A 24908-nucleotide genomic window follows, 5' to 3' on the forward strand; every position below is an offset into this window, starting at 1 on the left:
ATGGCTGACATCACTCCCTTCCCCACCTTCCCCAGAAGCCCCACTCCCCGCATCCCCTCCCACCTTCCCCCTCCCACACCCCTGCAGGGAGAGATAAAGGAGGCTGAGAAAGTGATCACAGCCTCGGGGACTGCAGGCAAAGGTCAGTGGGAAGTAATGGCTCAGTCCTGGGATGGCTGGCCAAGGCTTTTTGAAAGGATTTCCCCTGCGGGCTCTGCTTATAGGCAGAGGCAAAGGAGGCCCAGCGAGGTTGAGAGAGCAGCCCCAGGACACACAGCTCAGTGGGGATTCCGTCCCAGCCTGGCTTGCCCCAGTGCCTTGTATCCGAGCTCCCAGCAGGGAGGAAGAGCCTCTCTTGGGCAGTAAGGGTCTAGTTCTCTGAGTGCCCTTCACCCCATCCCTCCTGGGTGTTGGGTTTGACCTAACTTGCAGCCTCTCACAGTGGTCCTGGGAAAGAGTCCCATAGCCTCCCCTGGGCCTGGAGTGGGCCCGCTCTCCGCCTGACTTCCTTGGGTTGTGGAGCAGGCCATGTCCTTTCCTTCGGGATCCTGGGGACACAAGTGGCCACAGCCCCAGCTCCCTGCCCAGCCACTGTGGGAGAAGCACGGCAAGCACTGTGTCTGCTCCTTCCCTCAAGCGAGTTTCTCTCACCTCTCTGGGCCCATTTTCCAGTTTTCCAGATAAAAGCTCAAGCGGGGAGGAGGGACATCTCTGAAGTCACCTCCTCGACGACGTTGTCTCAGTCCTAACGGCTGACACCTCCAAGTCTTCCTTTGGGGCTGTGCCTGGGACTGTGTGAAGTGATTGAAAAGCCTCCGGCCCTTGGGATTCAAGCATCAGGATCCTTGGGGGCTGGGAAGATGAGAATGTTGGGACGCCCCGTGGGCCTCTTGTGGTCTTTGTTGGACACATACTTCTCAGATCTGTACTTATGTCCAGTCCGAATGGGGCCTCCAGCCCCCTCCAAAGTGGCTGGGCCCTTCTGGGGATGCTCAGCTGCAGGGCAGAGGGTTGGGGGGTCTCAGGTGATGGTCAAAGCCCTCCATCTCTCTTCGGTCCCTAGAAGAATGTGCTTTTCCCCACTCATCTCCCTGGTCTCAGGGACCCCACCCAGCAGACCATCTGCCCGTGTATGACTGAAGAGCAGACTGCTCCCGCCCCCGCTCTGTCACCTGTGCCCCCCACCCTGGACCTGCCAGGAGGCAGTGAGGCCGTGGGTTGGGAGGCTGGGACTGGAGCAGGCCTGGGCACCCTCTCCCCAGCCCATTGCTCAATGTTCCTTCCCTTACCGCCTGTGCAGCCATGGGCCCTGGGGCCTTGGCTTACGACAGGGGCCTGGGCCAAATCCCACAGAACAGAGCCCCATTGATGGCGGCCATCAGGGCTGAGTAGGAGGAGACCAAGCCAGCCACTGGGTGGTGGGGGTGGCCGTGGGAGACTGTATCATCCTGTTCCAAGTCAGGAGAGCCCCGGGGGGAGAAGGTGGCATCCTGCCCCACACGGTCTGGGCTCAGCCCCAGCTCTGGAGCACAGGTGATAACTGGGCAGCTCCTCCCTCCCACTGGGGGAGAGGGGACTCCCCTGGCCCCCGGGGCCCCTCCCTCTCTTCCTGGGGCAATGGGGCAGGAGTGTCTGTGGATCCCAGGAGCCAGCCCAACCGGGAAAAGATAAAAAGCCCTTCAGTGTCACAGAAGCTCACTGCGTTCCCTCACAGCTCTCTCAGCCTGTGCTCCGGCCCCTCTGACAGCCATGAGGTCCTCTATGTCTCGGCAGACATACTCCACTAAAGGAGGCTTTAGCTCTAACTCTGCAGGTGGAGGAGGCGGGTCCCGGGCCCACACCAGCTTCAGCTCGGTGACGGTGTCCCGGAGCAGTGGCAGTGCCGGGGGAACCCGCTGTGGCCCCAGCAAGGGGGGCTTTGGCAGCCGAAGCCTCTATAACTTGGGGGGCAGCAAGAGCATTTCGGTCAGTGTGGCTGGAGGGGCCTCCTCAGGGAGGGCCCTGGGGGGCTTCGGCTTTGGCGGTGGGGCCTATGGGGGCCTGGGCGCCGGCAGGCAGACATTCGGGCCTGCCTGTCCTCCCGGAGGCATCCAGGAGGTCACTGTCAACCAGAGCCTGCTGACCCCTCTCAACGTGGAGATAGACCCGGAGATCCAGCGGGTTCGTACCCAGGAGCGGGAGCAGATCAAGACCCTCAACAACAAGTTCGCCTCCTTCATCGACAAGGTGAGCCTGGGTGGAAGGAGGCCGGGAGGGGCCCTTGGAGTAGAAGCAGGGTCCCTAAGAGAGGGTGGGCTGGGCAGAGGCTGATGTAGCCCATGTGCAGTGTGGTGGGGTTGATGGAATGACTTTTAGAGCTCTCCCGCCTGCGCCTGGGATGCCCAGACGTGGATGGCTGGAGACAGTCTTCTGGATCTTACTGTCATTGCTCAGGTGAATCTCAATTCTGCTCAGGAGGTCTGCGGCCAAGCCCACCTTGACTGTGGTGCAGCCTTTTCCCTGGCCATCATTAACACGGTCACATAGCAGCCTATCCCACAGTGAAGGAGCAGACTGTCCTCACTGCTCCTCTTAACAGGGTGGTCCTTATGGCCTCTTGTCATTTCACCGCTGGGAAAACTGGCTCAAAGGTCACACATGTTATCCAAGGAGCCCCATCTGTTTCCTGTTCTCTCAGTTTTGGAGAAGGCCTAAGGACAAAGATGTGATTGGGCGCGATAGAGGGGGTTGTCCTGGGAGAAGTCACCTTTCTCTTCTATTCCTACTTGCTCTTCTGGCCAAGAAGGTCAAGTGGGGATGGACGGTGAAGAGGGTGGTCACCAGAGCTAGGGGTATAGAGTTTGGTCTGTTCCAGATCGGGGGCGTCCTGACTCTTTCCCTGGCCTCCAGACTGACCGCGTGGCTCTTGTACTGCCTTCCGGCATTTTCAGGTCCATTTCACTGTATCGTCTACTTCTACTCCAACCCCCCAGGTAGAGGGACCATGATGGGGAAAATCACGGCGGATGACCACACCTTGGTTCAGTGATGTGTGGGTTCCCAGAGAACATTCATGTCCTTTTCTGACGTGAAACCTACAGTGTCCCATGAGGAATCAGAATAGGTGATATTGTGTCTATTTTAAAGAAGAGAAAACAGAAGTCTAGAGGGGTCAAGAGATTTTCCCAGGCTCACACGGATACTTGGAGGCAGAGGTGGGCCTGAAACTCAGGTTCATGGGCCCTATGGTCCTTGGCATTAAGAGGCCCTGTCACCGCTCATGGCAGGTGCACCTGCTGCATGGTTCCCAGGCCATGTGATTTAGGGCCTGGGGTGCTGTGGAGGTGGGACCTGGAGAAACCAGATGGTGGAAGGTGAAGCAAGCTATTCCGCCCACCTCCTCACCTTCTCCCCTAGTGACTTTTGGTCCTCCTGTGGGACTGTCCCAGAGGTCAGACAAGCAAAAACCTCTCCCAGGCTCTCAGCATCACAGTCTAGGACGTGGTCTGTGTGGTTGTCCCTGTCAGCCGGGCAGAGAAGCCCCCCAGAGCCCACCCCTGAGCTCCCTTCTAAGTCTTTAGAGATAGGACTGGGCATCTAGAGTTAAAATTTAAAAAAAAAAATGTCAAATTTACAGAAAAGTTACAAGCACAGTACAAAATATTTCTAACTATTTTTTCACCCAGATGCACCCATTTTTAAAATTTAATTTTATTTCCAATACGGTTAACCTACAGTGTTATATTAGCTTCAGGTGAACAGTATAGTGATTCAACAGCTCTATACATCACCCTGTGCTCATCATGACAAGTGCCCTCCTCAGACCCTGTCCCCTACTTCACCCGCCTCCTCTCTGGTAACCATCGGCTTGTTCTCTCGAGTTAAGAGTCTGTTTCTTGGTTTCTCTCTCTTTCTATTTTCTTTTCTTGTTTGTTCTGTTTCTTAAATTCCACACATGAGTGAAATCATATGGTCTTGTCTTTCTCTGACGGACTTATTTTGCTTTAGATTCACCAATGTTTACATTTTGTCACATTTGCTTTCTCTGTATATGTGTGTGTGTCCACACGTCCATACATACATGTTTGTATATATGCATACATACATTCACATACAGTATATATGCATTTGCATTAAAAAATTTTTTTTAATGTTTATTTTTGAGAGAGAAAGAGACAGAGTGCAAGCGGGGGAGGGGCAGAGAGAAAGGGAGACACAGAATCCGAAACAGGCTCCAGGCTCTGAGCTTGTTAGCACAGAGCCTGATGCGGGGCTTGAACTCACGGACCGCGAGATCACGACCTGAGCTGAAGTTGGACACTTAACTGCCTGAGCCACCCAGGTGCCCCCATCATCTGCATTTTTAACAGATGATTTTGATGCAGAATGAGGGTTCACAAACATTGATCTAGTCCAGTGTAATCAGTGTAAGTAGGAAAGGGAGATGCAGAGAGAAGTGATTTGACCATCACCAACCACCAAATGACTGAGCTGGGGCTTTGATGATTTATTAACTCTTTAGAGTCTTGTCATTGGATTGGACTGTCTTTTTCCAGCAAAGAATGTTTTCTCAGGAACTCCTCCCCTTGGCAATGTGTAGTCTGCACTGGCCCTGTGATGTCCTGGTCGGAGATGGGTGGTGGTGATGGGCCCAGTCCTGGGTCCCTCCTGGGACCAGAGGAATGGTACCAGCCCACCACCCTTCTTGCTCTGGCTCAGGTGCGGTTTCTGGAGCAGCAGAATAAGGTTCTGGAGACCAAGTGGGCACTGCTGCAGGAGCAGGGCCAGAACACGGGTGTCACCAGGAACAACCTGGAGCCCCTCTTTGAGAGCTACTTGGGCAACCTGCGGAGGCAGCTGGACAGCCTCCAGAGCGATCGGGGGAGGCTGGACTCAGAGCTGAGAAATGTGCAGGATCTCCTTGAGGACTTCAAGAGCAAGTAAGGAGGACTGGACAGGCTGGGAGCTTGTGGGGGTGGGGAGGGGACAGCGTGGGAAATCACCCCATTCCCAGGCTCCTGGGACCCACCCGGGGCAGTGCCCAGACAGAGCTACTCCCCTTGGGTGTCCAGGCTCTGGACCCATTGCGTCCTGGAGAATTGTCCCACTTACTTGTGTATTGTTCCTCATTGTAAAAACTCTAAGGTAGGGGGGACAGTGCAATGAACATTTATGTCCTCATTACTCAACTTTAATAATTCTTAACTCGTAGCCCATCTTGTTTTATTTCTACATCTACTTGATTTTTCCCTTACCTTATTGTCTTGAAGCAAATCCCAGCCATCGTGTGATTCCATTCACAAATATTTGCTGGTTATATTCATAGAGCCTATCTGCATAACTTGACTTAATAAAACATAAACACAATGCCATAATCACACCTAAAACTTTAAAAATTAAAAAAAAAATTTAATGTTTGTTTTATTTTTGAGAGAGAGACAGGGACAGAGTGCCAGCAGGGGAGGGGCAGAGAGAGAGAGAGAGAGAGAGAGAGAGAGAGAATCCAAAGCATGCTCCAGGCTCTGAGCTATCAGCACAGAGCCCGACGTGGGGCTCGAAATCATGAACCGTGGGATCGTGACCTGAGCTGAAGTTGGACGCTTAGCCGACTGAGCCACCTAGACACCTCACACACCTAAAACTTTCAAAAGAGTAATTCTTCAATATCATCAACTGTCCATTCATTATGAATTTCCAATTGTCCATACGTGTCCTAAGTTTTAAAAATACAGTTTGTTTGAATCAAGACCCAAATAAAGTTCACATATTATGATCAGTTGATATGTATATTTGTCATTTTAGGGCCCAATCTTTCATAACTTTTCCAATAACTCGATACTGGCAATTTCTAACCCTTCAAGTCTCAGCAAAAGCAGTTGGAGAGAAGTTAGTTGTTTTAAAAGATGTCCCGTCTGTTGAAAGTGAAAGCAAAGATGAGCCACTGTGGACACATCTTTGCCTGTTCTTATAAAAGCCTCCTCAGGGCTCTGATCCAAAGAGATAGTTGTTCTTGGTCGCCATATTATTGCACAAATTCTGTGTCCATTTCCTCAAAGGGGGGCGGGGCAGGAATATTTAAAGACTGTACCCCAAGTTTCTTCACTGGTGGGCTGTATTACAGAACTCCTTCTCAAAGGTGTTCTTAGATAAAGTGGGACCCAACGGGGCTTAAAGCCGAGTGGGTTAAATGTCCCAAAAGGCAGAACCTGGCTGAGCCTGGCCTGAGTCTTCCTGTGTAACAGGTATGAGGATGAAATCAACAAGCGCACTGCAGCAGAGAACGAGTTTGTGGTGCTCAAGAAGGTGAGCAGGGTGGCAGGGAGTGGGGGAGGTGGTTTTTGGGCTTGCCAGGGTGCTGGGCTGACTCAGAGGGAGGTGAGAGTCCTGGGGGCTGAGGCATCTGCCCTGCTGTCTCTCTTGCCCCCAGGATGTGGATGCTGCGTACATGAGCCGGATGGACCTACACGGCAAAGTAGGCACCTTGACCGAGGAGCTCGACTTCCTAAACCACCTCTATGAACTGGTGAGATGGCAATGGACAGAGACAATTACATTTACATATGGCATTGGGGATTCCCCCGCAGGTCTGATCTGAATTCATCAGTGCAATTTAATTGAGGGAATATAGAACCTGGGCCTTTAATTAATACAGGCTTCCATGTATCAGGTGCTAAGGATGGGTCAGACACTGGGCTAAGCTTTATATGATCCTCTCAACAAAGCCACAATATAGATACCATTATTGTTTCCATTTTATAGTCAGGGACACTGAGGCTCAGAGTAGCTTCCTCATGGTTACATAGCTAGTTAGATGCAGTGCTGGAAATAAAGCCTGGTTCTTGGACTTCTTCAAAGTCTGACTCTTATTCCTGTGTTAGACCGTTTTCCTTCTAGACCATTTGTAATGGAGCAAGGGTTGGAGGAGCAGAGATGGACAGAGAGGGGATGGAGATTCCAGGTTGGCTCGGGAGTTGAGGTATGGGTAGTGGGTAGATTGTAGAATCCAGGCCGGGTCCCAGGAAACAAGGGGCTTTGAAGACCAGGCTAAGAGGGCTGAAGTTAACCTGAGTTGATCCTAGCATCTCAGACTCAGACTTGGAAGGTACCTCGTGGCCCCCCTTCCCCTCCATGCTGGAGCCCTTCCTCAAACATCGCTGATAGGAGTCATGTAGTCTCGACTTGAATGCTTTTAGTGGCAGGGAACTCACTATTTTTAGGGCAGACATTTTCATTGTTGATCAAATTAGAAAGCTGACTTCAATCTTCTTCCCGTGACTTCTGTTCTTGATTGGGCCTGCTTCTGCCCTCCAGGCTGCACACATCCGTGTGGCATGTGTCTTTCATATGGCAGCACTTTAGAGGTCAGGATGCTTGGGTGACTGCCATCTGTGGCATCTGAGGAAGCTGAGGAAATAGGGTTCTGATCTCAGACTTTGGAAAACAGGGGAGGTAGGGAGGGCGGTTACGGACTTGCATTCCTGCAGCCTAATGTCGCACTAGTTTATGTGTCATCTTTAGAAGTCACTTCACGATATTTGATCCTTCATAAAAACCCTGGAGTTTTTCACATGAGTGCTTTCAAGTGAGGTATGTATCTGTTTGCTTCCAGCTTCCAAAGACAGGAAGTTGGCCGTTGAATTTTTGTAACCAAAGAGTTAATGAGTCCCATTTCTCCTGTGAAATGTCATTGTGGTTTCATCCCATTGTCTGGGCAACTAGACACTATTGGACACTTTGAAACTTGATTTCCCCCATCCATATGTTGGAGATACCCAGTTGGGTAATTGGACATATTTATTGATGATGCCCCAGCTTTGGGTTCCCTGTGGACCTGGTCAACTTTCAGTTCAGTGGGGTGATAACATTTCGGTGTAAGTGACTGGTAAGCACATTAAAGCAGACGGGGCCAAGAACGGAGTCCTAGTGCAAGACCTAGGCCTTCAGTGGTGCCTTTCTCCCAGGCTGACCTCACTCCACCAATCAATAATTTATGGTTCACGTGGCTCAGCTACTGTAAAATCTAGGTGACCACATCATTATCTGGCCCACATCTTTCTGTCTTGTGTTCAAGAAGTCGTTGGTCAAGCAATATCTGTAACGGTCCCTTAGCATTTTAGTAAGACAACCATAGTAGAAAGTGAAATCCATTTGGCTTGGCCTTTCCTTAGGGAAGTCTTGCTGGCTCCTTGCCTCTTACTTATATTTTGTATTTCTAGAGGTTCATAGGAAGTTGACATCAAGTTTAAGTTGAAAAAGTCTAAATATCATCCCCTCAAAGATGAGGACATTTGCCGTGTCTGGGGTTCTGGAACCTGTCCTACTCTCCATATTTCTCGTGGATCTCTGGGAGTGTTCATCCCCTTGGCAATGCCATGGCCTTCTAGGATATGCTCCTTTGGCCTGGACCCCTGAGATCCCCAACAAGGCCAAGGCCTCTCATACTCTCTGTGTCTGTCTTGGTTTTCCATTTCTTCTCCATCATGCTGCTCTTTCTAGGTTGATGATTGTTCTCTTTGATGGGAAAGAGCCAAATGACGTAGCAGTTGAGTTATTGGTGTTTTGGGTTAGTCCAATGCTGCTTCTCTGTTCTTTTCACCTAGAGCTTACCTACAGCCCTTGTCTACTGGCCTCAGCATTTCCCCTGGCTCATCCATGGCTGTGTTTTTCTCCTTCCAACATCTCCATCTGCCCTGTCAGAATGGAACTTGTTGGGGAGTGTTCTGTGCCATCATGATGATTTCCTAGGTGCCTCCCCACTTTTTTCCTTGCTGGACCACTGATGGTCATTCATTGCTTGCGGATTCCTCATTCTCCTCTCTTAGATTCTTTTTGCTTTTGGGCCAGGTCAACGGTGCCCACCCCCTCTTCTCTGAATGGACAACAATTGGCTTTCTTACTAAGACCCATGTCTGCATGCTCAGTGTTTCTTTCCTTTGCGGTCCCTTATTCATTTAACACATATTACTGAGTAGCTTCCACATGGCACCAGAAGGACAAAGTCCCTGCTTTGGGGGCCCTGTATCTCCAGTTACCATGTGGTGAGGCCGTGCTGGGACAGAGACAAGGTATATGGAGCAGGCTGCGCCTGATTCTTCCTGGGAGAGCTGTGGGAGCTTCAGAAGAGACGGGATTTGAGACGAATTTTGAGGGAAGGGCAGGAATTCTAAAGGAAGAGCAGGAAGGGCCTGCTAGCCAGGGTCCAGCCTGCACAGTGACACGGAGGCAGCATAGAGCGCCTTGTGTTTGGGGAGCAGCATGGATGTTCACCCCTTCCTCTTCACCCATCCCACATTTTTTTTTTTTTAATTTTAGAGAGAGAGATAGAGTGAGTGGGGGAGAGGAGAAGAGGGAGAGAGAGAGAGAGAGAGAGAGAGAGAGAGAGAGAGAATCTCAAGCAGGCTCCACACTCAGTGCAGAGCCTGATGTGGGGCTTGATCTCATGACCCTGGGGTCATGACCTGAGCCAAAAGCAAGAGTCAGATGCTCAACCTACTAAACCACCCTGGCGTCTCTGGATGAGATATTTGTTTGGCGCTGGGGTTTGGGCAGTTTGTTGGGAGCCCAGGGCAGGAAGGACCATGGGAGAGACGGAGGCAGAGCTCAGCTGGGAGCCAATGCACATGGCGTAGCGATAGAGCTGAACCCAAAGCCAGAACACAGAAACTAAGCTGCTGTTCATGACATCTTTAAATGCCTGTTTATATGTCAAAGTTGATGGTCCTAGAAACCCAGGAAGGGTCCAAGAATATCACCATGGTCTATAAATGTCAGTATATTCTAGAGGAAACAATTTGGGATTTGTCGCTCAACTGACTGGTTCCAGTTGGGCTCCAGGACAGGACTGGATGACCTTGGATGTGTCACTTCTCTTCTCCAAGACTCTTTCCTCACCAACTTCCGTCAGGACCACCGTGAATGATGGTGCAGGTTGTTAACTGGCTGAGTGGAGAGTGGGGTTCGAATCAGGCCCACGGTCAGCTCCCTGGGCCCCACCAGCTGCTTCCATTCAGAGGGGAGACTTTTCCCAACTTGACAAAAGCACCCTGTGCGCCAGTCATGGCCTTGCCTGCCTCCCAGGGCTTTCTGATGATGAAAGGGACTGGTGGACGTGCTGGCCGAATGCCTGGCACCAGGGTTGAGGGCAGTAAGTATGCATTCTTTCCCCTTCTTTAATCTCTTGGAAACTTGTAAATGCACAGAAAGAAATGGTATTTACCAAAATGAGAGCGCCATTTCACAGCCGGGGAGAATGATGCGTTTCCTTCTAGGCTGGAGCCTGGGGCAGGGCACAGGCCTCCTGATGCCACCTGGGGACCCCATCCTTCACCCTTCAGCTGTCTCCTGGGGGCCTGGAGCAGGGGCACTGCTGGCAGCTCTCTCTTTTTCTGCAGGAGCTGAGCCAAGTGCAGACCCACGTGTCTGACACCAATGTCATCCTTTCCATGGACAATAATCGCAGACTTGACCTGGATAGCATCATTGCTGAGGTCAAGGCCCAGTATGAGCTGATTGCCCAGAGGAGCAGGGCTGAGGCTGAGGCTTGGTACCAGACCAAGGTGAGGAGAATGGCCGGTCAGGTGTATGGGCTGGGACTGGACACAGAACATCCCCCATCGTGAGAGGCCTGGGGCCAGACACACCCAGCCTCCGCAGGGCCCCTAGTCACCCAGGAGGGCCGGGAACTGACAGCTCACAACAGCCACCTTTTTGGTCTCTAGTATGAAGAGCTGCAGGTGACAGCCGGGAAGCATGGGGACAACCTGCGGGACACTAAGAACGAGATTGCTGAGCTCACCCGCACTGTCCAGAGGCTGCAGGGTGAGGTGGATGCAGTTAAGAAGCAGGTGAGCCTTTGGCTGGGAGCCTGGGGGTCAGGCCTGGGTTGGCGGAGGTGGGGACCTTCTCACTGTCATGCTGAGGGGGTCAGAGCTGCTCTTCTCCTGATGGATGGGACACACTCAAACGCTGGATCAATGTACTCCTTTTACAGGACAGGAAACTGAGGACTGGGGAAGGCCACATGGCATATTAGTGGTAGAGCAGTTGGGACAACGTCCTCCAAGGAGGTTGGTCCCATGTCCAGGGGGTCAGAGCAGGAGGCTGAGGGTTCAAGTGTTCAGGTCCTAGATGCTGATTCCATTCAGGGCGTGGCTAAAAAAGCAAGGGCTTGGGGCGCCTGGGTGGCACAGTCGGTTAAGCGTCCGACTTCAGCCAGGTCACGATCTCGCGGTCGTGAGTTCGAGCCCCGCGTCGGGCTCTGGGCTGATGGCTCGGAGCCTGGAGCCTGTTTCCGATTCTGTGTCTCCCTCTCTCTCTGCCCCTCCCCCGTTCATGCTCTGTCTCTCTCTGTCCCAAAAATAAATAAACGTTGAAAAAAAAAAAAAATTAAAAAAAAAAAAAAAAAAAAAAAAGCAAGGGCTTTCCCCCGTATCAGGGTGAAGCACCTGGTGAACGGTGAGGTTACATTATTTATTTTATCTCTTTTGAGGCACTGGGTTGAGTTGCAGCAGGAAAGGCTAAGGTTAGACTTCAGTAAGGACTTCCCCAGTGGTGCCACAAGACCCTGCTTGTGTAATAGTATTTCTTCTCTCAGAGGAATATTTCTGCTTTCTTTCCAGCTCGGTTAGTCAGGGTGGGTGGGGTGGTGGGGGATGGTGACGTCTGGTTTGAGGGCAGAGAGGTGGATGTGATGACCCTGGAGGGTGTCCCCAACCCCTCTCATCCCCTGGGCAGTGCCAGCAACTGCAGACTGCCATCGCAGAAGCGGAACAGCGTGGGGATCTGGCGCTGAAGGATGCTCAGAAGAAGCTTGGGGACCTGGACACGGCCCTGCACCAGGCCAAGGAGGACCTAGCCCGGCTGCTGCGTGACTACCAGGCCCTCATGAATGTCAAGCTGGCCCTGGATGTGGAGATTGCCACCTACCGCAAGTTGCTGGAGAGCGAGGAGAGCAGGTGGGGGCCCCTCCTGCTTCAGAGGGCTTCCCAGCCCTGCCCTGGGGGAGAGCTTGACCGCCTCTGCCACGCGTTTCCTCGGTTGGCACAGCCATCGGTAATCCTTAGGGTGTCTGGAATCCCTGTAAGAGTGAGCCTTCTCCTTCCAACACCAGGTGCCACCACCTTTGGAGCTTCGAGAAAAAATGAATCATCTCTGTCCTTGGGAAGGCACGAGATGTAAAGAAATTCCCCTCAGCCAGAAACTGGGTGTCTTTTGGCATGGGCTGTTTGCTGTCCGTGGTGTGCGTGCAGAGGGAAGTGCGGACGGCGCAGGACGGGGCCACTTGGCTCGCCCTGGCTCTGCTTTCTCTGCAGCAGCGGCTGGAAGGGCCACGACGTGTTTCTCGTGTCTCCTGGTCTTGTCTTGCGGGCCCTGGCTCGAGAGATGACCCACTGAGTTGACCCATTGTAAAGGCAGAGAGTGGGAAGGAGGGAGTCGGGGAGACAGAGGGTTTTCGCTTGGGCTCCGGGGACCCCTGACCCTTCTGGTCTTTCTGTTTCTGCAGGATGTCTGGAGAGTGCCCCAGTGCAGTCAGCATTTGTGAGTATTTTGCTGCCTTCCCCTGCCCCAGGCCCAGCTCCGTCCTCTGCTCAGTCCACTCAATCTATCCTTGGCCGGGAGCCCATGTTCCCCCCGCCTGAGCCCCTGGAGACCAGTTAGGGGGTTCCCAAAGAATGAGCTTCCCGCCCCACCTTCTCCATCAGTGTTCCATGGCTCCACGGCCTGCGTTTGTTGCTGTCCCTCACTGGTTTCTCCAAGTCCCCGGCCCTCCTCCAGCGCGGCTGCCCTACCTCACCCAGACCCTTTGTCTTGCAGCGGTGACTGGCAACTCCACCACTGTGTGCGGAAGCGGTGCCGCCGGCTTCGGGGGTGGCATGTCCCTGGGCGGGAGTGGGGGTGCCGGCAAGGGCGGGTTCAGCACCAGTGTGGGCTACAGCACCAAGGGAGGGCCCGTCTCTGGGGGTACCTCCATCCTGCGGAAGACCACCACGGTCAAGACGTCCAGCCGGAGGTATTAGCTGCCCAGCCTCGCAAGCGGGGCTCCTGCCGTTTTCTCCTTGCTCTACTCACCGCACCTCTGCTGCCCTCCCTGCCTACCTCCATAGGAGCGGGAACAGCCCCCGGACCACAGGTCCAGGGTTACTTGCATGCCAGACTCTTTGCACGTGATCTGCATTTTGGGAAGGCTCAAATCTGCCCAGGTTTTCTCCTTGCTTCTGCAATGTGATGGGAGGGGGGCGGGGGTTAAGGCTACCATCTTGAGTGATGTATTTGAGTGCTTTGGGAGTGATCTTTTGACAACCGAGAGGAGGCTAGATTTCCCTCAGTTCCTCTGCTTGTCTGCTGTGCACTCGGGACAGGCTGGGGGAGGAAGGAGGGAAGTTGGGAATGGTCCCCGAAGGCCTTTCAACCTCCCCAGGCTCCCACCAACCCCCAATCCCTTTCCAAATTTACCCACCCCACCTCCCCTGTCTGTGCCTGTGATGTATCTCAATAAATGGTAACTGCAGCTAGATGTCTGTGGCTCCGGTCTCTCCTGCCCCGGGGAACTGAAATTGTCAACCACATGCTCATTAGGCCCCCATGCTAATTACCGTGTTAAAAGCACATCCACTGATAACCATCACCACTGTAGGCCTGGCTCTTACTCTCTCCCTTGTGGAATTCACAGGGGGAGACTTGAGGGAATATCTAAGTTGTTCAAGGCAGAACCCAGCCACTGAGCATCTGCCTATTACCAGCCCATCCCCTGATGCTGTTGAGCCCTCTGTTAAGGGGCTCAACTTGGCCTTCAGAACTGGGCCGACTTGGGTTCAAATCCCAGTTCTGCCACTTACTGTGTGACCTTGGACAAGTCACTTAACCGCTGAGCCCCAGTTTCCTCCTTCATAAAAGCAAGGTGTAATGAGAACATGTGTAAATCACCTGGCTAATGAGGGTCTTAACAGGAACCAGTTCTCTTCACTTGCTTTCCCTCTGGCTCCTGGTTTCCCAAGTAATTCATCATCGTGGCGTCAGATAGCTTCTCTCTCAGCCCTCATATCTGGTCATTAAGAAAAATCCACATTTTTCCAACAACAGCAGAATACACATTTTTCTCAAGCACACACAGAGCAATTTTCTAGGGTAGATCATATGTCAGGCCACAAAACAAGTCTTGGCAAATTCGGGAAGATTGAAATCATACCAAGTGTCTTCTCTGGCCACAATGGTATGAAACTAGAAGTCAGTAATAGAAGGAGAACTGAGAAATTCACAAACACATGGAAATGAAACAGTAGTTTCCTCAACAACTAATGGATCATAAAAGAAATTCAAAGGAAAATAAAAAAGTATCTTGAGACAAATAATAATGGAAAAATAACGTACTAAAACTTATGGGATACTGCAGAAGTAGTTCTCAGAGGAAATTTTATAGCTATAAACACACATGCCAAGGAAATAAGAGGGGCTCATGAGTGGCTCAGTTGGTTAAGCATCTGACTTTGGGCCAGGTCATGATCTTACGGTTCATGAGTTTGAGCCCCATGTTGGGCTTTGTGCTGACAGCTCAGAGCCTACAGCCTGCTTCAGATTCTGTGTCTCCCTCTCTCTCTGCCCCTCCCCTGCTCACGCTCCGTCTCTCTCCCTCAACATTAAAATAAACCTTAAAGAAAAAAAAGAACATAGAAAGACCTTAACTAAACCACCTAACTTTACACCTTAAGTAACTAGAAAAAGAAGAACAAACTAAGCCCAAAGTCAGCAGAAGGAAGAAAACGATAAAGATTAGAGTAGAAACAAATGAAATAAAGAATAGGAAAACAATAGAAAAGACTAACCAAACTAAGAGTTCTATCTTTGACCCTTCAAACAAAATTGACAAACCTTTAGCTGGACTTCCCAAGGAAAAGAGAGAGAGGATCCAAATTAACAAAATTATAAGTGAAAAAGGAGGTACAATAACGGATCCCATGGAAATGCAAAGGATCATAAGAGGCTCCTCTGAACACTCATATGACAAAAAACTGGACACCCTGGAAGAAATGGCTGCATTCCTAGAAACATACAACCTACCAAGATCTAATCAGAAAGAAATACAAAATCTGAACAGACCAATTACTAAGTAAGGAGATTGAATCAGTAATCAAAAATTTCCTAACAAAAAAAAAGTCCAGGACCAGATGGCCTCACTGGTGAATTAAACATTTAAAGAAGAATGAATGCCAATCTTTCTCAAACTCTTACAAAAAATAGAAGAGGAGGGAACACTCCCAACTATTCTACCAGGCCAGCCTACCCTGATACCAAAGGCAGACGAGGGCACTACAAGAAAAGAAAAATACAGGCCAATATCCCTGATAAACATAGATGCCAACATTCTCAAGAAAATTCTAGCAAACTGAACCCAGCAGCACATTAAAAGGACGCTACACTATTGGGGCTCCTAGGTGGCTCAGTTGGTTAAGTGTTCGACTTTTGATTTTGGCTCAGGTCATGATCTCATGGTTCAGAAGATGAAGTCCTGGGTTGGGTTCTGCACTGACAGCATGGGGCCTGCTTGGGATTCTCTCTCTCTTCCTCTTCCCTGCTTGTGTACATGTGCCGTCTCTCAAAATAAATAAATAAGCTTAAAAAAAGAGCCTTACATTGTGATCAAGTGGGATTTATCTCTGGCATACAAGATTGGTTCAAAATACACAAATCAATAAATGTGATACATCACATTAATATAATGAGAGATAGGGATGCTCGGGTTGCTCAGTTAAGTGTCTGTCTTTGGCTCAGGTAGTGATCTCACAGTTTGTGAGTTCGAGCCCCACATTGGACTCTGTGCTGACAGCTCAGAGCCGGAATCCTGCTTCAGGTTCTGCCTCTGTTCTCTCTGCCCCTCCCCTGCTCATGCTCTGTCTCTCTTTCTATCTCAAAAACAAATAAACCTTAAAAAACTAAAAAAATATATAATGTAAGATAAAAATCATATGATCATCTCAATGAATGTAGGAAAAGCTTTTGAAAAAACTCAACACCCATTCATAGTAAAAACTGTCAGCAAACAGGGCCACATATAACAAGCCCACAGGTAGCATCATACTCAATGGTGAATAATTATAAGTTTTTCTTCTTGGATCAGGATCAACACAAGGGTGCCCTCTCTTACCATTCCTATTCAACAAAGTACTAGAAGTCCTAGCCTGAGGCATCAGGCAACAAAAAGAAATAGAAGCTGTCAGAATTGGAAAAGGAAGAAGTAAAATGGTCTCTCTTTGCAGATGACATGGTTTTATATATAGAAAATCTTAAAGACTCCACCAAATAACCATTAGATCTAATCAATGCATTCTGTAAAGTTGCAGGACACAAAATCAACATACAAAAGTCAGTAGTGTTTCTACACACTAATGATGAATTATCTGAAAGAGAAATTATGAAAATGATCTCACTTACAATAGCATCAAAACCAATAAAATACTTAGGAAGAAACTTAAGCAAGGCAGTGACAGATCTGTACACTGGAAGCTGTAAGACATTGATGAAAGAAATTGGATAAGACATAAATACATGGAAAGATATCTGTGTTCATGGATTGGAAGAATTTAATATTGTTAGAATGTCCATACTATTCAAAGCCATCTACAGATTCAATACAATCCCTATCAAGATTCCAATAGTAATTTTTTTTTTTTTACGAAAGTAGAAAAAACAGTCATAAAATTTGTATGGAACCACAAAGGAGTGCAAATAGTCAAAGCAATCCTGAGAAAGAAGACCAAAGCTGGAGGCATCACACTTCCTGATCTCAAAGTATACTATGAAGTTATAGTAATTAAAACAGTATGGCACCAGTGTAAAAACCGACTCAGAGACCAGTAGAACAGAATCAAGAGCCCAGAAATAAACCCATTTATGCATATACAGTCAACTAATATTGATAAGGGAGCCAAGAATACTCAATGGAGAAAAGACATTATCTTCAATAAATAGTGCTGGGGGAATTGGGTATTCACATAAAAGAATAAAACTATCTCATAGCACCCACAAAAGTGAATTCTTTAATGGATTAAAAACTTAAAGGTAAGACCCAAAACCATAAAACCATAAAACTCCTAGAAGAAAAAACAGGGAAAAAGCCTCTTGACAGGGTCTTGGCAATGATGTTTTGTGGGTTTGACACCTAAAGCATAAACAACAAAATAAAAAATAAACAAGTGGGACTCTATCAAACTAAAAAGCTTCCACACAGCAAAAGAAACAATCAACAAAATGAGAAGGCCACCATGGATTGGGAAAAAATATTTGCAAATCACATATATGATCCAAATTATATAAATAACCTTTACAACTCAAAAGCAAAAAAATCCAGATAACCCAATTAAAAAATGGTCAGAGGACCTGAACAGACATTTTCCCAAAGAGGAAATTAAAATAGTCCACAGGTACATGAAAAGATGTTCAATGTCCCTTATCTTCAGGGAAATGCAAAGCAAAACAACAATGAGATATCACCTCCCACCTGTTTGAATGGCCCCCATCACAAAGGCAAGAGATACAAATGTGGGTGAGGATGTGGAGGATAAGGGAAACCTCATGCACTGTTGATGAGAATGTAGATTAGTGCAGCCACTATGGAAAACAGTGCGTAGTGTCCTCAAAAAATGAAAAATAGAACTCTCCAGATGATCTCGTAATTCCACTCCTGGGAATATATTTGAAGGAAACAAAATCACTATGTGGAAGAGATCTCTGCACTCCATGTTCATTGCAGCATTTTTTTTTTTAAGTAAATGTTTATTTATTTTTGAGAGAGAGAGAGAGAGAGAGAGAGAGCGCGCGCACATGGGAAGGGCAGAGAGAGAGAGAGAGAGATGAGAATCCCAAGCAGGGGAGGCTATTAAGGCTCACGGAAGCTAACTCTCACACCAGCAGCCATATGGCTGGTTAGTGGCTTCTAGGGCTGCTGATATCAAGCCGTATGTCCCTTTCCTGTGAGGCTATCTCTGTCCCACCCCTGCTTCCCTCTCTCTCCAAATCTTCTCGTCCTTCCCCTATCGTGGCTCTCAGAGTCACCCCTTTCCCTCTTCATCTCCACAGCTCCCTACTCTGAGCTTGGACCCCACTCCTCAATCTACACCCAACTGGTCTATGCCCTCCACCGCCCCAAACCTTACTACCAAATCAGGAGAGTGGCCTCCTGTGTTGAGGCTATCATTGTATCCACCCCATCCCGGACAACCTTAGACCTCCTGATGATTCATCTGAACCCCTCTTGGTGGATGTCCCCTGTACTCTGAGCCTGGTCACCCCATCCTCCTTGGAAGAGCCCAGACATGCCCCATGAAAGCTTCCTCTAGGGTTACGGGAAGGTCTGCAGACGGGCTGTGAGCCAAACCCTAAACCACAGCTTAGGAACACAAAGACTTAGTGCTCGGCAAAACCAGTTCCACCTTACCAAACTGGGTGGTCTCCAGCTTGGGAAGACAGTCACACTTTCAGAGTGATGTTTCTCGTTGCAGGGGGTGGATCGTAGGCCACCCCTGATGTCCAGCGCCTTCTAGGAATAACAGCTACTGTCCCCTAGTGCTTACTGTGGGCTGGAGCCACTGTCAACGCTCTAGCTGATTCACTCCTCCCAACAGCCTCTGATAGAAGTACTGTTATCATCCTGATCTTGCAGATGAGGAAGCTGAGGCACCGAATGGCTAAGTAACTTGTCTAAGGGCACTCAGCCAGTAAGTAGCAGAGATGGGCATGGAACCTAAACAATCTGATTCCAAACCCCAAGTTCTTAACAGCTGGGTTATGCTGCTTTTACGAAGAAAGATACAGAGGACGGGATGCCGAAGCTGGAAGGGGACCTTGGATGCGATCCAGTCCAAACTTTTGATTTAATATGTAAGAAAACTAGGGTTGAGAGCTGGGAGGACTTGCTAATGGCTGAATAGAACAAGCAAACAGTTTTACTGAAATTATATTTACAGCTTAAAAACTCGAGATATTTGGGTTATCATGCAATAAAACACAAGGATTCTATCACTTGTCCGGAAGGTCCACTAACAACAACGTGTTCCTTAGAAATACTTGTTGAAGGCTGGGAATGACCAGCACACAGGGGTTCCCACACAGAGTTCCTGGAGCCTGAAGACCCCAGGGACCGCTTGGGGTGGGAGTGGGGTGGGGTGGAGGCTAGCCCGTGAGAAACCCACACTTCCCTGCTCATAACAGCAGTCGGTCAGAGTATGTCTCCTTTTGTCTGTTTTACAAGTGGGGCCATGCAGGTCTTGGATGGCAAGAATGGTTTTGCCATCCATATGTGTCAGGTCGTCCCTGCTTGCACGTGCCCAGGGTGGGAAAACCTCCCCTCCCCCATTCTAGGAGTCCTCACCTCTCACTGTTCTTCCTGGCCCCTTCCTTGAATGCCGACTGCTTCTTTCCTACCAAGTCTCTGATCCCCAAGTTGACTCTGGCTGCCCGAAGGGTGACTCAGGCCCAGTGTGCGGCCGAGGTCCAGTGACAGTGACTGCAGGCACAAGGGCACGGATCGGCCAGGGAGGGCGGGGGTACTTTCTCACAGCGCCAGCCAGCTTTGGGGCTGCGTGAACGACCTCGGGATCTCTGTAATCCCAGGCTGAATGCGAGTGCACACCTGCCTCACTCAGAAAGCCCTAAACAAACACACCCTCCTGCCCCTGCTCCACACCCCTGTCAGCGAGCCATCCTCTTTTTAAGTGTTCTCTTTTTTTTTTTTTAAATTAAAGGTTATTGCTTATTTTTGAGAGAGAGAGAGAGAGAGAGAGAGAGCAAGCAGGGGAGGGAGGGGTAGGGAGAGAGGGAGACACAGAATCTGAAGCAGGCTCCAGGCTCTGAGCTGTCAGCACAAAGCCCGACGCGGGGCTCGAACCCACTGACCCTGGGATCATGACCCGAGCTGAAGTCGGTCGCTTCACCATGGTTAAGCGTCTGACTTCAGCTCGGGTCCTGATCTCCTGGCCCAACAACCTCTTTGATAGGAGTGGGAACAGTGGCTGGAGGACAAAGGGTCACCGAGGACAATAGCGGAAGCTGGGGGGTGGGATGGCAACCAGCTTTTAGACTTCGCTGTCTGGTAGAGTCACCTTGCTCCACCTCCTGAGTCCAGCCTATGTGGGCAGCAGCCGTCTCTCCCTTTTCTAGGGAAAGACCCTCATGTGTGCTTCTGTCACTCCAGGAAAAATCTGCCCCTGCAGACGGGAGGCATGTCTACCTTCGGTTTCCCATGTTACAGTTTGAGGGGTTTGTGAACTTCTGGCAATTCTGACTTAATAAAGGCACAGACTATGGCTGTAGTCTAGAACTTTCTTCCTGTTTGGCTTGGGTTTATTGTAGGATGTATAATTAAGTTAATTTGCTTTTAATGAAAAAAAAAATTAAACAATTTTTGTAGGTGCATACCTTATTTTTTGAATGCTTCAGGTTTTTATTTAAATTCTAGTTAGTTAACATATAGGGTCATATTGGTTTCAGGAATAGAATTGAGTGATTCGTCACTTACATACAGCACCCAGTCACAAGTGCCTTCCTTAATGCCATCACCTACCTCGCCCACCCCCATCAACCTTCAGTTTATTCTCTGTATGTAAGAGTCTTTTATGGTTTGTCTCTCTCTCTTTTGTTTCTTTTCTCTATGTTCATCTGTTTTGTTTCTTAAATTCCACATTTGAGTGAAATCATATGGTATTTGTCTTTCTCTGACTGACTTATTTTGCTTAGCATAGTACCTTCCAGTTCCATCTAGGTTGTTGCAAATGGCAAGATTTCATTCTTTTTGATTGCGGAGTAATATTCCATTACACACACACACACACACACACACACACACACACACACACACCACATCTTCTTTATCCATCAGAATGGCTGACATGAACAACACAGGAAACAGCAGATGTGAAGAAAGGGGAACCCTCTTACACTGTTGGTGGGAATGCAAACTGGTGCAGCCACTCTGGAAAACAGCGTGGGGTTTTCTCAAAAAGTTAAAATAGAACCACCCTACTACCCAGCAACTGCACTATTCACCCAAAGGTTACGAAAATATGGATTCGAAGGGGGCACGCACCCTGATGTTTATACCCTGATGTTTGTCTACAGTAGCCAAATGATGGAAAAAGCCCAAATGTAATTACATTAATTTGGATCTGGTTAATTGAACGACACAGAATCGCTCCCTTGGGACAATGTCCTACCTAATTGGATACTTGCAAGGACGAGGTAATGTAAACAGAACAACCAATCATGGAACGAGAGAAAGGGCAGAAGGAGCAGAGACAGCTCTACAGAGCATGCTCGTTAAGGACCCTGTTGATGCCCTGTTGGATTATAAACTATGGTTCTGTAGAAGTTGCTGTATGTTTGTTTTTCTTTTTTTCCTGCAGGTATTGTGTGGGGCAGAGTCACTAAGTGGTATAGAGGTTAAGGTCATTAGACTTTGCAGTTAGACGGATAAGACTGGTTTCCCACTGCCATCACTTCCTAGCTGTGTGACCTCAGGCAAGTTGCATAACCTCTCTGAGCCTCAAATGCCTGCAGCCCTAAACTGAGCATAGCAACACCTCTTTTACAGGGTTGTGGTAAGGAATGGAACTGTTATCAGAAAAGCACCCAGTGTCCCGCAGATAATGGCAACTGTAAATGACAGTCCGTTCTACCTGGAAAGCACTAAGCCCTTTCCTTTGTTTTATTTTTTGTCTCAGGGTGGTGTGTGCGTTAGCATTAGCTCCATGAGCAGTACCTCAATTGAGAAGCACCCACAGGCACAAAATAAGTTGAATGTTATATATCATCTCGCCCCAAATCCCTTCCATCCCCACTTGCGTTCTCTTCTAGGCTCTGGGCACGAGTGGACACAACTCCAGGTGCAACACCACATCATTTTCTCCTAGCATGGGAGTGTCATAGTCACAGACGACAAGGCACAATGGACATCTCAGGAGCCTCCTTGGGGCTTCACCTCTGCAGATATAAACCTTCCTCCTAGCCAGGAAGGTTCTCGTCAACCGTTCAGGGGCAAGAGGATGGAGCTGTGAGTGGGAGGTGTGGAGACCCAGGTGAGGCAGCCGGGGTCTGAGCTCAGGCTGCAATCCTGGTGGCCTTCCTGTCTCCTCTCAGGGCAGGACAGCCGAGCATCAGCTCCACAAAGGGGGTGGCGCCAGATCTCCTCTGCTCCTATAGCTGCAGCCCCAGACACCTGGAGTAGCTCTGCCTTCCTACCCAGCCATGCCCATACCTGCGGTCAGGGTGGAGGGCAGTAGACCCTCAGAGCCCCCTTGACCTGAATGGTCGGGTCAGCCAGGTTTGTTCAGGTGACCAATTCTGGACTGGCTGCTGTAGAAATTAGACAAGAGGCTTCACGCCGGGCAGGGTGATATGGTGAGAGGCCAGGGACACCGAGCCTCTGGGATGAGACTGATGTGGGTTCCAGTCCTGGCTCCACCACGTGCTACTGTGTGACCCTGCAGAGACCCTTTAGGAAGACAGAATGGTGCCCTGTGTGCAAAGCACTCAGCACAGGGAGGGCATGAAGCTGGCGTTCGATAAATACTCATGGAAGGAGGGAGTGAAGTGTCAGCGGCATCCCTTGTAGGAGGTGGTCCTCGCTCTAGGGTGCTCACTTACTCCAGGGGGACGGACTACCCAGTGGGTTTTCTTCCGTGGACCTTCCATGGAGCCTGGGAGCCTCCTGTCTTCACGGCCACGGCTCCTCCACCCCCCTTCCACCTGAACCCTGACAGGTGGAGCTCCGCAGAGGCTGAGGTAGGTGGGACTGAGGGGGGGGGGTGTTACAGATCAGAGGGAGAGAGGGGATGGGGGAGGGGAGGGGGAGAGGAGAGAGCCCCCCTCCAGTCCATTCTTCCGTGCAGCCCGGTCCCTGGGAACTGGACCCACCGCTTCCCTCTTTGCACCCCACGGGCCCTGTCCTTTCTCTCCGCAGGGAGGGAGTTGTTCATTTCTGCCGTGGCCAACTTTTGGTAGGTCATGGTCAGCTCCGGCCTGTGGGAATTACCCAGGCCCCAATCACTGCTGTGCCTCAGATTTGCAACGGCAGTCTTATCAGGGCTTTAGAAGAGGAGGAGGACCACAGATTTGTCTAATTTCTCATCTTAAGTGGCAATGGCAAGGTCTGGGCCGGGTAGGAATGAATGTCCACTGACCTACTATGTGCCAGGCCCCGTAGGTACGTAAGAGGCAGGTGTCGAGTTTCTAGATGAGAAGATGGTTTGAATGCATTCAGCTAAAGTGAGATAAGTCATACAGAGAAAGACAGATACCATATGTTTTCACTCTTATGTGGATCCTGAGAAACTTAACAGAAGGCTATGGGGGAGGGGAAGGAAAAAAAAAGAGAGGGAGGGAGCCAAACCATAAGAGACTCTTAAAAACTGAGAATAAACTGAGGGTTGATGGGGGGGGGGGTGGGAGGGAGGGGAAAGTGGGTGATGGGCATTGAGGAGGGCACCTTTTGGGATGAGCACTGGGTGTGGTATGGAAACCAATTTGCCAATAAATTTCATATTAAAAAAATAAATAAAAATAAAGAAAAAAACAACGAATGCATTCAGCTAGTTAGTGGCACCAGGTGGGATTTGAACACAGATCCATGTCACTTAGTGGGGAAGAGTTTAAGTTAGGGCTTAAAAACTAGGATTTTGCACTTATTTTCACTCATTTATTTCTGTTTATTTTTGAGAGAGAGAGAGAGAGAGAGAAAGAGAGAGAGACAGAATGCAAGCAGGGGAGGGACAGAGAAAGAGAGGGAGACACAGAATCCGAAGCAGGCTCCAGGCTCTGAGCTGTCAGCACAGAGCCCCCGACATGGGGCTTCAACCCTTGAACCATAAGATCATGACCTGAGCCGATGTTGGACGCTTAACTCAGGCACCCAGATGCCCTTGGGATTTTGTGTTAAAAACATTGCTCTGAGAAGGGGCTCACGGGCTTCACTGTTCTGCTAAAGGGGTCCTCAGCACCAAAAGAGTTACAAACTCCTGCTCCGAATGCGGGGGTCATTACAGGAAAACAGAACATGCCCTGTCCTGGTGGAGTGGAGGGAACAGCTGGGCAGCAAACGGAGCAGTGGGGCACACGCCGTAGGGATGGGACCCAGGCTGGAGAGCGCTGATCTAGAACCCCACAAACACAGACCCGAACAGAGGCCAGAGAAGGAACCTGAGTCTTGAGGGCCAGAGACAGAGTTCTGTCTCCTCAGTCCCCAGCTCCACGCCTGGCACATAGTAGGGTCTCGACAACCGTGTCAAGTTGAGGTGAGTCTTGATCTAGGTTTGGAAGGCTATAAGGCTGGAATACGGGTTTCTCCTTTTGTGTGTGCATGTGGGCCCCAAGTGTGCGTGGAGGAATAATAACGAGGAGAATAAACATGGGGGCAGCTTCTGATGGTTTACGATTATCATCTCGTTGCATCTTGAGAGGAGCTGCAGGTAAATGTTTGTATTATTTCCAACTTCCGGGGGAAGCATCTGAGCCCAGGGCAGTGACTCGCTCCAGGTTTGCGGAGCAGGGGAGGGCGGGCCCTGCACTTGAACCCTCGGTTTCCAAAATCTGTGGAATGAGAGAATGGGCAATGGGCCATCTTGTGTGGAGCCGGGGGGGGGGGGGGAGCCCCTGAGAGGCTGTTGAGATGGAAGGGGCAGTGGGTGGGGGCCCCTAAGGGCTGGGTCCAGGCAGGGGCCTGTGATTCAGGAGGCCCTGGGGCACCGGTTCAGGTTCTCCTGGAGGGGATTGTGTTGGGATCCTGTAACCTGTGCCCTCCGAATGACATCTGTAGGTGTGTTTAGTGACATACTCAGCAGGTACGGGAAGGATGGGCCTGTGCCAAAGGCCAAGCCCAGAGATGTTTCAGATTTTTCCCTTTATGCCCCTGCAACCAAGCCCTGCTGCTTCAGCACATATAAGAGACC

General features: G+C 49.8%; 1 protein-coding gene across 1 annotated transcript; it reads left to right on the forward strand.

Moving 5' to 3' along the window:
* The first annotated feature begins 1686 nt into the window (after positions 1 to 1686).
* On the forward strand, positions 1687 to 13492 carry KRT79 (keratin 79). The gene is made up of 9 exons (XM_025930724.2): positions 1687 to 2226; positions 4699 to 4919; positions 6222 to 6282; positions 6407 to 6502; positions 10371 to 10535; positions 10698 to 10823; positions 11713 to 11933; positions 12482 to 12516; positions 12793 to 13492. Exons 1-9 carry the CDS (start codon positions 1750 to 1752, stop codon positions 12993 to 12995), a joined length of 1605 nt encoding a protein of 534 aa, XP_025786509.1. The 5' UTR covers positions 1687 to 1749; the 3' UTR covers positions 12996 to 13492.
* Positions 13493 to 24908: the final 11416 nt, after the last annotated feature.

Source organism: Puma concolor, chromosome B4, assembly GCF_028749965.1.
Source record: "Puma concolor isolate L17-30 chromosome B4, mPumCon1.1.hap2, whole genome shotgun sequence".
Taxonomy (NCBI): domain Eukaryota; kingdom Metazoa; phylum Chordata; class Mammalia; order Carnivora; family Felidae; genus Puma; species Puma concolor.